A 15697-nucleotide genomic window follows, 5' to 3' on the forward strand; every position below is an offset into this window, starting at 1 on the left:
ACAAAAAAAAAAAAAAAAAGGTACAACTGACATCACAAGTGGTAAGGACTGAATGCTTTTCCTTTGAAACTCAGAAAAAGTCAAAGATGTTCACTTTTGCCAAGGCAGTTAATCAAGAAGAGAGGGACAGACTGCAGAGGGAAGAACAGAAAGGCAGAGGAAGGGAAAGAGAAGAGGAAGGGAGGAAAAAAGAGAGGAAGGGAAAGAAGAAGGAACAGGTGCCAATTTCCAGATGACATGATTATCTACAAAGAAAATCCCCCAAAATCTGCCCCTCCAAAATAGTTCACGAGTAAGCACTTATCAAGATCATGAGATATAAGTTAGACAAATAAAATTGAATCATATTTTATATACTAAAAAATGAAGTAATTACAAAAGTAATATTTTAATAGCATCAAAATTAAAAAGGAAAACATGTCCAACAAATCCAACAATACATGTACAGGCCTAATATACGAAACAATAAAAAAAGCTTATGAAAGAAATCAAAGAAAATCTAAGATGACACATACTATATTCACAAATTAGAAGACTCCTTCTAGTAAAAATGCTGGTTCACAAATTCATCTATAAATTCAAATCAATGCCAAACACAATCCCAGAAATTTTTTCTATCAATATAGATAAATTGATCCTAAAATGTATATGAAAAAGTAAAGATATGTGAATATCTAAACAATTTTGAGGAAGAACAAAGTTGAAGGAATTATACTATCCAAATATCACAATACCCAAATGTACTCAGCCATTAAAATGGCAGAATAACAAACCATGATACATCCATACAACTTGACAATAAAAAGAACAAGTCTAATCTTGAAAAGTTACATTCCCTATGATTCCATTTATAGAAATCCTGTACATTCTCAAAAAGATAAAATTGTATTGCGGAACACAGATCAGCAGTTAGAAATAAAGGGAGGGTGTGACCACAAAAGGAGAGCATGAGGACTTCAGAGGTGATGCATCTGTTCTAAATCCTAATTGTGTTTGCAGCATGTGAAAATTCATAGAAATATACACACACAACAAAGTGCTAAAATAATAGACAACTGCATAATTATAATACAAAACAGTAAATGCCTAGAGATAAAATAGAGGCAAAAGTGTTGCAGAGAAGAAATCCACAATGCACAACTTTGGTAAAAAGTGCAGAAAGGAAAACGGGCTTCAACAGGAAGGGGGACTTCAAAGGAGTATACTTGCTTATGCGGAAACTGGAGAGAGCATGTAGGTGAAAAACAGGAAGAACAGAACAAGCAAGATGATCTCTGTATTTTATTTCCAGCAATGGATTCCAAGACTATATAAATAAGAATTTTTTTATATTTACTAAGTCACCACACATGAAATGCTTTAAATATATTCTTATATAATTGGAAAAAAAAGGTTTATTATAATACCATTCAAGTCACTCAGAATTTTTTCCTGTAAATTTTACATTAATTACTGTAGCACAATTAGTTATCTTCAAGGCCTGTTAGTAATGCTGTGTTTCTTGGAAGCCTGGTATGTGGAGCAGATGAAAGCTGAAATGCACAAGCTGAAATGTGGATGGAGGAACACAGTCCCTGCCCTTTTCCCTTATATACCTAGCTCCATAGAGACCTGTGAAAACTTTCTGGTAACTGACTTATTTTCAGTTTCTTTATAATACCTCCAGTGATACTTAATTTATTATTGGATGTCTCATATATTTTCTTTTCCTATTTTTAAAGGATAAAAATAAACCAGTAGCATTCTGGTCATATTAAATTCTGCCATTATGGTGATTTCACTTTGCTTTATTAAGCTTTTGGCATTACAAAATACATTGTTTAGTTCTCTTAGTGACTTTCTATGGAATATAAACTAATAAAACTGTATTGTTTTCCTCTTATAGGTGCATGAAAAATCTTAACCTTTTAGTGTGTTTGTATCTTATCAAGTATTTTTTGATGACAGAAATTATAGAATTTTGGTCAATCATATTCTTTGAAAGGGATGAAAGACTTGAACACAGTAACAGACAATTACATTATCATCTAATATTCTACAAGTTAATATTATTTTTTGCTTTCCTTTGCCTATTACTTACTAGCTGTGGTACACATTACACATTTATTTCATTTTATAACAGATTACATCTTTTAAATATCTATTTCAGATATTAACCCTGACATTTTAATTCATCCATTTTTATTATTAATTAAATACATTGGGAGCTTGCATGAAGGGCCAAAATACAACTTTTGGGTTTAACTGTCAATCTTAAAATTCCTTACCACACACAGTTCACTGATCTACTTCAGAAATGTGACTTTCATTACAAAATTCTATATTCAAATTACTGTTCTTAAAGTAACTTCTCCAGTTTTTTAAAAATATTTATTTATTTATGTATCTTTAGTTTTAGGTGGATACATTAGTTTGTTTTTATGTGGTGCTGAGGATCGAACCCAGTGCCTCATACATGCTAGGCGAGCACTCTACCGCTGAACTACCACCCCAGCCCCAGTTCTCCAGTTTTTACTAACCTTGTTTTACTTTATATCATCAAATCTTAATATTTTAAACCATTTTTTAAGTTTTTTTCAATCATATACATTCAAGGCCATTAAAGTCTATTTTATATAAGTAATAACCTGTTGCAAAATGATTTCAGATTTCCTACAATCTCAAATTTTTACTTCTATCTCCCAAGAGACATAAAATTTGGCCAATACAAGAATGATAACCATATTTCTCTTAACTATCATGAGTCTATTTTCAAAGTGTACAAAGTAAGGACTGAAATGGTTCTTGATCTTCCTTTTATTTTTTTTAATATTTATTTTTTAGTTGTAGGTGGATAGTAATATCTTTATTTCATTTGTATGTAGTGCTGAGGTTTGAACCCAGTGCCTCACGTGTGCTAGGCAAGCACTCTACCACTGAGCCACAATCCCAGCCCCTTGATCTTTCTTTAAAAAAAAAAAATATTGTAAATTTTGTATTTTAAATGTAAAGACCATACTAACAATCTTTAGCCCCATTCCCACTTTTTTAAAACACTTTCTAATATTTATGCTGAAATCAGGCTTCCAATGAGGGAAGTCATTCTTATGTCTTTCATTATGGTTTCTATTTTGCAGGACTTATAATTCCATGTGATACTCTTATTATCCAAAAGTATACTACCTATGCAGATTAACAGAACCATTATTTTTTCTTCTTAATAATTTGTGTCATTTTTCTTTTTATTTGATTCCTTCATTAAAGCCTTTATAGATACATATTTAATACCATTTTCTTTCATAGAAGGACTTAATAAAACTTGTTCTTACAGTGATTCCATACTGCATTCAATTTACATTTAATTACATAATCAATTTAAGAATACATGCCAGTTCACAAACTTTCTGCTGAAGTAGAAGTTCTGATGATCATGAGAGTCTATAGTTTTTCTTGACCTTTTCATCATGCAACATTTGCCCATCAGATACACAACAATGTCTGTTTTCTACTTAAAGTGTTGTGTGTGGGAATTTAAAAATCAGTTTTACCACTTTTTTCTTATAGCAACCTCTGAATATTTAATAAGACAGTAGTTTTACATACCCAATATTCCATTCTCAATTATAATATATCCGACACTGGAGATCTAAGTTAAAACTGTAACGCATGATCTCCCAATACATACTAGATCAAATGAAATGAACTTTTCTTCACATTCTCAGGAATTGAAATTAATATCCTATTTATAGTAAATCTGATGTTAAGCGGTGGAAAAAAATATATTGCTAAAATATGTGCAATACCTAGATCAAAAATATTTTTATGAAAAAGTGATAGTGCATACAAGCTGATATTTTAATGGCTCTTCAGGCTTTTCAAAATTGAATAAAACTAAAATTGTCTAGTTTATTTTAATAGCTTGCTTTTGTTCAAAAACTTATATTCTAATAGCTTATGTTTTGTCCATTCCTTTTCTTATTATGTATATAGTCCAAAGAAAAAAGTATTCTAATATAACATCTAGTACTGCAATATATATAGTTGATAATATTAAAAATATTCAAAGTTCACCCTACATGAAATGTTCTAATTTTTTCATGAAAACATCTGTAATTATTATTATGTAATATCCTGAAAGAAGTGAATAATTTTCAAAAACCTAGACTACTATTATATATATTTTGTTATCTGAAACAAATTCTGCATCAAGAGGCTTATTTTTTTCACAAGATTCCACTCATCTGAGTATATTTTTATACTTTATCCAATACAGGATATAGTATTATAGGAAGAGCATCTTTAAATTACCATTGAAAAGACATGATAGAGACCAATTCAATATTTGTAAAAATATCTATTTTTTACATGATGCTTGTTGAATTTCTATCAGATTTAAAGAGGTATCTTTTGATCTTCCTATTTCTTATTAGACTAAAAACAAATGTATAAAATCCCTCTAAACTAGACAATTTATTCAAATTTGAAAAGCCCGAAAAGCCATCAAATCTTTTATCAGGTTGTATGCACTACTGGTGGACTAGTATCGCTTTGTTTTTCATTAAAATATTTTTTATCTAAGGTATAGCACATTTTTTAATATATTTTTTCCACTGCTTAACATGAGATTTACTATAAATATCAGATGTTCTTTCACAGATTTGGTGATCTTAATATTAAAAACACATCACTGATGCTCTATGCCTTGAGCTGTCAATCTGAATGAAAATGACAACATTAGAAGCATCATCAGTAACAGATTTCTTAAATTAGTTGCCAATACTATCAATTACATATTTTGCTGTTATTTTAGAAATAAGCTTGTCATCAGCACACCATTTGCCACTATCTTCTCTGGCTAGCAAAAAAACTCAAAGTGTTCTTTGACAAGGGACATCAATCAGTAGAGCAAAGAAATTTGGGTTCAAATGTAGATGAAGACATTTATTAAAACTGTGCCCTGGAGGCAAATTATTTAACCTCCTCAGACCTCAATATCATCCTGACAAAGTTGTTGGAAGGATTAAATGTAAGGATGTCCGTAAAAATTTAACATAGAGCTTGGACATACTAAGAGCAAGACTTTAGTAGCTGATGATGAAAATGATGATTTCCTACAAAGGATTTCACTAATCAGTCCCAGCAGCAGTTATGAGATGTCAGAGATGTTTGACACATCTGCTATGTTTTCCTGGATGCCGTCTTTCCTTCTTCACTTTTGTAAGCTCTATGTTCATAGCTTCCTAGGTGAGGCTTTGGTAACATTGCCTCTAAGAGGTTCATTAGGTGGCACTCAGAATACCTGAAACAGAAGCAATCTTCTCCACGTACCCCTTCCACACATGTTGAAGCTTCCGATTGCTCTTGCTTGAAATAAATTTGCAGGAAGCTGCCTTTACTCTACACTAAGCCTAGGAGAGAAAAATGGCCAGTGTCTCTGGGGAATAATTAACAAAAGACAGTTTGTTTCATCTTCATGATAAAATACAGCATCCCCACTAAAAGGCAAATTCATCATTCCCCGAAGTTAAATAGAATGACACTTTAAAAGTAATTCCAGCTGATTAAATTTAGGATTCTGAAAAAAATTAATTCATGAATATACTCTGAATCTTTCATTTGATTTTAAAATGTATAAATGTTCATTTAACTTTGAGCCCTTGCCTCTCAGTGTTCTATTCTGAGCTAGTCAAACAAGTGGTAGCAGGCATGCTGGGCTCAATAATACTGCCTCTCATATTTAAATACTCTATTTCACTTGGATTGCAAATTAAAGACAGTCTCCTGAACACTGACACATTTTCAATGATTGATTTTGCAAAACGTGTTGATTTTTCCTACACTGTTTTGCCTCTGTGTGTGTCAACTTTGGCCTTCTTGTCTTGCTCCTTTGCAGCATTGCTGTCTCTTTGAAGCCATTGTCTGCCTAATATGAAAAATGTACATTAAACCTCATGACTAATTACATAGAAAATTCTGGATCTCGAACAAAAAATGCCTATACTCAGAAACCACAACAAAAGCTTCTGACTATGTACAAAATCCTTAGTCAAACCTTTAACTGACTTGGATCAAAAGAAATTCCAGGGCTGGGGATGCAGCTCAGTGGTAAAGCACTTGCCTAGCATTTGCAAGGCCTTGGGTTTGATCACCAGCAACACACACACACACACACACACACACACAAAGAAATTTCAATGATTTCTGTTAAAGTTGTGTTTACAGTCTTTGAAAATCTGATCTTACATATGATTTCTAATACACATCTATCAATTCATCTAGTGGTAAACACCATCTTTTTTCCCCACAAAAGTTTACTTTCTATTAGACCTATTCCAATTAAATGCTATCCAGTATAACTGTTTTATTCTAAACATAAAACTTATTATTCTTAACACAATGTCCAGTTGTTTTAAAATAGACTTTTCCCAGTGAAGCCTACAATCTATGGATTAAGTGCATGGTTTCTTATATTTTAATAATACTTGGAAATTCCTAAGAATTGAGTGATTCTTTTCCCCAAAACTCTTCCAAATATACAAAATAATGTCTCTAAATCTAAAATTGTAGTACCTTATACACAGATTACATATTTTAGTATAGAGATCACAAAATTTAGTATAAATAGACCACCTACCTATTGGGAAGGTGATTTTTACTTTTCCATTAAAGACTAGTTCTACAGTTAATTTACAAATCCTTTTTTTAAAACTGATATGCAAGGTCATATTTAAGACTCTAGACAGATTGCCTACAAAGAACTTACTACAATGCATGTGAATGTGCTCTCACCCAAGGGCAGGATGAGGGTTTGAAAAGACAGTAAGCAGAGAGTCATCACAAGAAGTAATAAGCTGAGCACTATGAGAAAGCATACTATGGAAACAAAGAAAAAAGTTATGGGCACTCCTGCTTGAGTCTTTAGCATGACCAAATTCCCATAGAGTTTTACCAGTCACACTTTGTTTTCTACAACTACTCCTAGCAACAGACCTCCTAACTTACAATTGACCAAGTCTAAGTACTCTGGCTGTTGCCTGCTTTTTTGTTAGATCATCTCTTGTCCACCTTTACCTCTATAGCTTACGCAGTTACCAAGTGCAGTAAATGTACCACGTGCAACCACACCAGTATTTTGGGAAGCCCTGCAGTGACTACTAGTACACTAATTAACCAGCCCAATGCTGGATATAAAACGTGAGTTGCTTGAAAATGTTTCAAAAAGGGAAGATGAGGAGGAGCAAAAGTAGTCACACTCCTCCTCCTCAGAAATGGCTATAATACCTAAGCAGAGCAGGTTGGATTGAGGTCTGCACATGAGCCAAAGCTTAGAATTTCATTGCCTTTGTTGGCTCATGTCACTTCTTTAATTAATGTCACTTTCTCGGGTTTAATATCAGAGCAAGTGACAAGATTGGTTCTGGATGAATTGTGTTTTCCGAGGACTGTATGGCACACTCTCCTGCAGTCTGACAGAGGGACGTGCCAGTTTTAGTTGGCAGTTGCGATGCACCAGCTTTAGTTTTAGTAGTTTAATTTGTGGCAGTTATATGTTTTGAATACGTTGAAGTATTCACAACGGTCTCATGGAATCTGTTCCATAGATAAAGTTTACACAGTGGAAAAGCAAAAGCAATGGCTATGCGGTGATTAGAAAAAGCTGCTCTTGCCCACAGCTGGTCTTACAGGCATCCCTGTAAATTTAAGAGCATGTTAGGTGAAATGATTGAAGTGATCACAGGGAATGGTTCCCTATTTTTATTTTTCATTTTTTGGTGGGGGGGATTTCTGTAGTGGGTGTGAGACAATCACAAGGAATATGATGTTTAGAACGCAATTTTATGCAAAATCCATTATTCAAGAAGCAAAGTTTATATACATGATAGACATGCAATGAAATAAGTGTAAGAACAGGAAGTTTTACTCCTTTTGCATTAAGTTAGTTCTAACATTTTGGTAAGCTAAGTTTTTGTTGATAGAAAAATTCAGTAGGGTTTCTGCAATGAGGAGAAAGGACTAAACTTTTTCCTTTGGTTTTTTAAAAATCTTTCTGTTTCAGGCTGAAATACTCTAAAGGTTTTTATTTGGAGTGTTCCCTTCATCATCTTCTTTATATACTTCATGAAGCACCATCAGTTCATGGTGAGAAGAGCTGCCACCATGGAGTTCTTCTAAACTTTGCCTGCCCTTTCTAAATTTAGGGTTCTTTACTGCAGCAGGTTGAAGATCTGGCTTTGATTGCACCTGGCTCTGCTGGAGAATAGAAATATTCATCTCCACTGAATACACGCTGCTTAAGTGCTGGAGGCACTTGCAGGAGAGTAACTCTCATTGGAAACTTCATTACAATACTTTCTCTTCCCTACATGAAGTAGTAATTCTCATTCACCAAAGATAGAATTTTGCCTGACACAGCCACAGGAGTTCCTGTTTGACTTTCAAAATTAATCAACCTCTAAGCTGGAGTAAAAATGGCATGTCCTTTAACCTTAAGCACAAAAAGCTCTCAACAGACTGCAGTTTTTACATCCCTGGATGGGAGTTTGGGCCCCTGATACTTAAACTTGATTCACATACTGGGTTTCTGGCATGCTTTTGCCTATACCCATCTGCTAGCCTGGCACAGTGCCCATTCAGAAGGTGTGATGCCAGTTTCAATAGGGCATAGGTGCCAATCAAAGATGGGTTTGGAGGGGCAGCATGCAGAACGCAGCAAAAGTCAGTCCTTCTGCCAGAAGTTCCTCCTGTTATCATATAATGCCAATGAAGGGCCACATGCTTCATTGCTTGGGATCACACTGCATCTGTAGATGTTTCTGGCCTTCAATGGATGTCTTTCTACAGAATCTTTTCCCTCAATTGGAGATGTTAAAGAAAATACCAGTCCACCTGGCTATCTTTTTAAAAGAAACAGAAGTCTAACAATTATCATGCAATAATTGCTCTGTTATCTGTCTTTTCTCCTAAAATGCTCTTCCACATAGAAGACAGTATTCAGGAAAAACACAGTCCATGTAATGGAGCTGTAAGGGACAAACATTCTGAAGAAGTACTAATTGCAAAGCCAAGGATCTAAACAGTATAAAATCCATAAACACCTTTGTATCATTAAGCAAGGACAGAAATTTTTCATTATTCAAATAGCTAACTTCTAGTGAGTTCTCTCATTTATAGCTTTAAAGTTTCTTAATCTTATTTATTTTATAAACATAGATATTCCTGGTGTCTTAAAAGGAGGAACATACCTCATACTATTTATTCCTTTTCTTCCTTATCTAAAGAAACAAAACCTAAAACACTTTAGAAGCAGAAGCCTATCCATATTTCATAAGGAACCCAGAAGCTCTCAAAAGCTGAGAATTCTTTTATTGTGTGGCAATAGAGGTGAGCGTATTTCATGAAGAAGAAATGACCCCATAGCAATAAGTTTCAAATTAAAAAACCTTGAACACTGTAAACAGTTACAAGATAGTAACAGGTGCAGTGGAAGAGACATAACATATAAATGCACAGAAGAATGAGGTAGTTTATAAACCTTCCCTTGAGGCAAGAGTTTGACAGTAAAAATGTTGAAAATGAAGAAACATAATGTGAAATATGTTAAAAATGATGTCAGACAATTTTTAAAAATGAAAAACAAAAGCAAAGGCCAAGTTTTATAAGAACTTTCTCTTTTTAATAGAAAGGACCCAAACTTTCTTAGCTACTTAGTTTCTTGACTTACAGGTAAAAGAGCAATGCTCTTTTAAAACTCCAAATTAACAGCTAATGGAGAATACATACAAAATTAAAATACACCTTTTAGGGACTTTAATTTCTTGTCTATACATCCAACAAGTATATTAAATTCACAAAAATCCCAAATTATTCATATTTTGAGTTAGTATTACTGATCATCTATACTTTCATCTGAGAACTACTTATACTATAGCTTCCTATAGAAATTATCTTTATTTTCAGTTACTCTTTTTTCCCCCATAACACTGCTTGTCTCTAAGCCTTCTACATAAAACACTGCCAAAATAAAATTTAATACTGAAATGTGTAATAAAGCAGTCTGTGTTACAATAACTCTACCTTGTTGCTAGCATTACACTAGGCTCTTCTGAACATTATTCTGTATACCTTAAAAAATCAATCTATACTCTGGAGGTTAAGGCAACAGGATCCCAAGTTTGAGGCTGGACTGGGCAATTTAGACTGTGTGTCCAAATAAATAAAAAGGTCTGTAGATATATCTCAGGGGCAGAGCACGCCTGGGTTTAATATCCAGTCAGTACTATTTAAAAAAAAAAAATCAATCCATCACAGCCAATTTTTCTATTTATTTATTAAAAAAATTTATGGGACTAGGTTTGTGGCTCAGTGATAGAGTATTTACCTAGCATGTATGAGGCACTGGTTTTGATTTTCAGTACCGCATATAAATGAATAAAAGTCTATTAACTAAAAAACATTTTTAAAAATTTCCTTACCAGTAGTATAAGTTATTTTTTCATAATTTCTAAAAATCCCCCCCCCAAAAAAAGTTTCCTTCTATTTCTAAAAAGCAAAATTAGGCTATTCTGACAACATGACTCCCAAAATGTCTGACAGTCCCTGGGATAAAGTCTAAACACTCATCCACAAAGAAATAATCCAATTGTTAAGACTTCTCATAGTTTCATTTATAATAACGTGTTCTTCTTTATACAAGAGTATGCTATTGATGTACTGTCAATAAAGCATATGCACATTCTTTCGGTTGATGTCATGATAGTTCCCTTGCCTTGACCTTCCTTGTGACTAAGGGTACTCATCTGTCGAAACTGCACACTGGATTAAGGGTAACATCTCTAATTGTGGAAGAGATCAAAGGTAACTGGCTTGTGTGGATTAAATACCCTAATCTCAGTCTCAATCCTTCAAGCAAATAATTGTTGAACTCCCCCCTGTGCATGACACTCCAAAGAGGGTAAATGGTCACCACTAAGCCCAACTTCAAAAATTTAAAACTTCCATAGGTAAATCACATCTACTTTTACTCATAGGACAATCCTGCAAAGAAATTTGGAGGAAGTTTATCCTGTAGTTCTGTTTTTCTGGATTTTAAATAATTTCTGAAATTTATCTTTCTTATCTGAAGCAGAAGAGGTACAGTTTAAACGAGAATTTTTCACCCTCTCTTACGCCTCTATAGTAAATGTTAGAGGCAAAGCAGATATATAGGTTGGTGAGCAAAATCTCCTGAAGATTTCTGTGGACATTCTCTATGTTCTTAGCTTTATCACATAGGCAACTCTTCTAAAATCCATAACAGGATAAACAGAAAATCCTTCTAATGAAGGTCTTTGTCACTATCCTAATCCACTCTGGCATGAGATATTTAGAATGGGAAATTCTAAACAAATAAGTAAATTACATTTATTAAGTGCTTACAAAATTCCAAGTTCTTTAAACACCTTATCTCATTTAATCCTCATAATTATTACTAACTCAATTATACAAAACAGAAATAAAGACTCCAAAAGATTGAGAAAGTGAAAGTCACTCTGATTTTAAGTGGCATAGTCAATTTAGGATTGGACTCAAATTTGCCTAACACCAAAAAAAAACCCTGCTCCTATTATGCAGTTCTCCCTTGGGTTACTTGATTCTATCTTATACCTAGCATTAAAAGAACAACTCAGACCTTCAATTCTGTTTCCCTGGAGTTTTAGAAACTTTTTCAATCATTTGATACTAAAATGACAGCAAGTTTCCCTATACCCTAGACTAGATTCCTTTCTTCCTGCCCCCACACCTTTCAGAAACAAAGAAAGAACCTTGACTTTGTTCTTGTATTCAGACTTTCCTTTTCCCTCTTAAAACTATTTCTATTAATGCTACAGGCACATCATTTCTCTGAGTCAAGAGTAAACACCAAACTTCTCTGCCCCTTCCCCTTTCCTGTAAGTCGCTGATTACTGAGAGGCCTGGGCTATTGATCTCAAAGCTAGAGGACAGTTGCACATGCACAATGAGTTAGACATAGTGGCTAGTTTCTTCTCAGCCTTAGGCAACAAATGCTGATAAAGTGTCTGCCAAAGCAGTGTATCTGGAAAGAATATCTGAAAAGAAAATAGCTGGATACAAAGTTATTAAGGAAAACCTGAAAATGACTGCTTCTTAATTTATATATAGGAAGTGATGTGAACCACAGTGAACTGCAAAAAGCAATGTAATTTCTTACATAGTTTCAAAAATAATAAAAAAACTAAGTCTAATGAAGTTAAATGGATTCTATGATTCTTTGGTACCACTTTTGGTAACAATGACAATATTTGGAACACACAGCTTTATTATACATTCTGAAGCATGGAGCCTTTTTCTCAAAATAGTTAAACATTTCTTTAAAGGCTTTCCCCAGTGGGGTATACTTTCTAATCTTCCCCGGATCCAGGTTCTAAAATTCAGATATTAGAGAGTACTGTATAACATTGAACTTTGAAATATGTTTAAAATAAGTATTATTTTGGTAATGAGAAAGAATTAAAAAAATATGACACGTATTTGGACTGAAAAAAGAAAAGACTTCTGTATTTGAATAGTAAAAATGAATCTTATACCTAAGGAAAGACATTCCCTTTTCACAACTTCACAACAGGAATCAAACAAGTAGCACATATAAACATGTACACATATGTGTACAGACATAATAATCTTAACCATGCACTTGAAGTTAAATACATATAATACAAATTAATACATATTAATAAATAATATTTACATTTTAAAAAGCAAAAAGGCATAAGATCTTTACAGTCAATGATTTTCTTTGGAATTACTCAAGTAATTCAAATGTTAGAAAACTAAAAGTATAAGTGATAAGCTGTGGGAAGCAAGACCATAGCTCAGTCACATCAGAAATAATCTACTTAAACCAAGCATGGTGGCGCACGCCTGTAATCCCAGCAGTTTGGGAGGCTGAGGCAGGAGGATAGTGAGTTCAAAGTCAGATTCAGCAACACCGAGGCACTGAGCAATTCAAGGAGAACCTGTCTCTAAATAAAACAAAACAGGGCTGGGGATATGGCTCAGTGGTTGAGTGCCCCTGAGTTCAATTCCCAGTACAAAAAAAAAAAAAAAAGAAATAATCTACTTGACTTCATATTTCTGACTTTGAGTCAAGACAGTATACTAGAGATCTTCACTCTTTGCTCTAAGAGAATTAACTAATTTGAAGTCTCAAACAACACTTATTCTATAGGGATTTCTACTCTATTTGTACTTTATCTGCACTATCTCATATGGTACCCCACAGGTAAAACTGGGCCCTTGAGACTAGATGCTCTCTGGATTTTAAAGACGTTCACAAAAAAAGTAAAATATTTCATTATTTTTATAATAACAAAGAAATGATATTTTGGGTATATTAAACACCTAATAATGCATTTTATTACAACAAATTTCACCTGTTTAACACTCTTTTAATGTGTTTGATAGAAATTATTAAATTACATATGTGGCCCACATTACATTTCTGTTGAATAGTGCTGTCTGTGTCACTCAACATCATAGCATTTTTCAAGCAGGTTGAAATCCTTTAAATGGGGAAACCGCACTTAACCCAGGCAATTTTTCTGGGCTGATCTTGTCTTTCTAATAAAATTAAAATGATAACAAGCAGTTGTTTATTAACTGAATTTCATTCATTTATTCAAAACTACAATCATAACATTATCAGAAAAGGTTCTCCATTTTTCATAATCCATGCAACAGGTTTGTTTGGAAATATTTTGAGGAGGAACCCACAGAAATAGTTGTGAGTCACTTTTAGTAGAATTTATCCTTGTGGTTTATTTGTTGTTGTCTTGGTGCTTGGGATGGAACCCCAGAGCCTTTCACATGCCAAGCAACATTATACCAAAAGCTACACCACCCCCAGCTTCAGGGTATTAAAAAAAAAAAATTACTTATTCATCAAATCAAATCTTGCAAGGGAGATCTTCCTCATTCCACCACAGACTTAAGAAAGATTTTAATGATCTAAATTTTAAGTATGTAACTGCATTGTAGGGGTATAACCAACCAGGGTTCCCCACCTGCACCATAGTACAACAAAAAGAAAAAACAATTTGAGTGTCTGTTTTCTCAATTATCCAAAGGATGGAACATAACCAGTATCACTCTACACACTCAAGAGAGAAGTTAATCCATTCCATGCATAGATGCTGGGTTATAAAACCTTAATTCTCCAGTGGAGAACAGAATTTATTAGACCTCTGTATTTACCTAAATATTAACAATTAAGATTCACAAAAAGAAAGCATTTATATTTTACAGCTGTTGTTTCTGACTGTAAGAAGTATGTTTCCAGGAAATCAAGCTTTCAAAAACAAAAAAAAGTACTCACATTTTGTCTGGCAGATTGCATAATTATGCTCTGAAAAGATTTCTAAGAGTCATTTAGGAAAACATGGACAACAGGGAGTGTGTTAGTCATGTCTTGAACCTAAAGTTAACATACTAGACATTAACAATCTTTAAATTACTTCATAAAGCACATCTATGAATTCTACATTATATGAGTTTCAATTTTTAAAAATATCATTATCACAGTTACAATCACACAGATAAAAATATTTGGTAATTTACAGTCAAACTTTACCTAAATATATCAATCCAAATCCTCCAGAGCCAATCATCTTGCCCAGCACCCATTGTTTTCCTTCCACATCATCCAGAACTTTGCCTTCTGGAAGTGGAACAGGAAGTTTGTATTTCCCATTTCTTCTTGGTGGCATCACTCCTATTGGCATAAGGGGCGAGATAAATGGTTAAAAAACACACACACACACACAAATAAAACGTAGAGTTAAAACACATTGCCCAAAATGTCTTCTCTGAGGAATTTTTCCAGTGTCCCATAAATTAGGATTCAGCAGTTAATTCAGTTTGGGGAAACCCACCCACTACAGTCAAGTTAGAAATTCACAAATATTACAATCTTGAAATCTAAGAGGTTATTAAAAGCCAAAAAACAACCAATCTATTGAATTTCATTTTAATTAATATTTCAATATTCCTTTAGGGGTTCTATAGTAACATTACTGAATAGACCTTAAGAAGCAAAAGGGTTAACAATTTTCAACAAGGAAGAGAAAATAAATTTCATATACATGCAAATACTCCCTTAAGAATGCCATGTGAAAGGTCTTCAGTCACTAGGAAAGAATTCAGCTTTGAATTAGAAAGACATGGCAATGTACCACCAAGCAAGTCATCTAAAGGAGTAGGTATTCAGTAAATATTTGTTAAATAAACAAGGAATTTTCATAGATATATGATTTAGCAGATTAGGCTCCTGGGTAATTTCAGGGCTGGCTCCTCTTTCTCAAAGTAAAAAAACAGCCCTATGTTAAGTGCCCTAGCCTGGTATTCCCAGCAACTCCAGAGACTGAAGCAGGAGGATCACAAATTCCAGCCCAGTCCAGGCAACTCAGCAAAACCCTGTCTCAAAAATAGGAAGACTGGGGATATGTAGTTCCATAATAGCGAGCTCCTGGGCCAAATCCCAGGTATTTCTTACAAATACAAAAAGGGTATAGAGTACAGCTATATTCTGTCCTGTTAACAAGAACTACAATATGAGCCATATGACTTTCATCAATTAATCGTAATTGTATCCAGGTTAGAATATTCCACAGTGGAAGATTTTGAGTTGAAAGACAACTTTAGAAGGGAAAAAATATATATATAT

The 15697-nt window shown here is 33.7% G+C and overlaps 1 protein-coding gene across 3 annotated transcripts in view; it reads right to left on the reverse strand.

The window, feature by feature from the left end:
* Vrk2 (VRK serine/threonine kinase 2) overlaps positions 1-15023 on the reverse strand; it is a 108533-nt gene extending 93510 nt beyond the window's left edge. For 2 of the 3 annotated variants that reach the window (XM_015479648.2, XM_048804303.1), the window contains exon 1: positions 14606-15022. In XM_015479648.2, coding sequence (XP_015335134.1) covers positions 14606-14756 — 151 coding nt within the window. In that variant the 5' untranslated portion in view covers positions 14757-15022. Of the gene's footprint in view, positions 1-14605 lie in introns of all 3 variants that reach the window. The other variant, XM_015479647.2, reaches the window with a different exon arrangement.
* Positions 15024-15697: the final 674 nt, after the last annotated feature.

Source organism: Marmota marmota, unplaced genomic scaffold (assembly GCF_001458135.2).
Source record: "Marmota marmota marmota unplaced genomic scaffold, marMar, whole genome shotgun sequence".
In the NCBI taxonomy this organism is placed as follows: domain Eukaryota; kingdom Metazoa; phylum Chordata; class Mammalia; order Rodentia; family Sciuridae; genus Marmota; species Marmota marmota.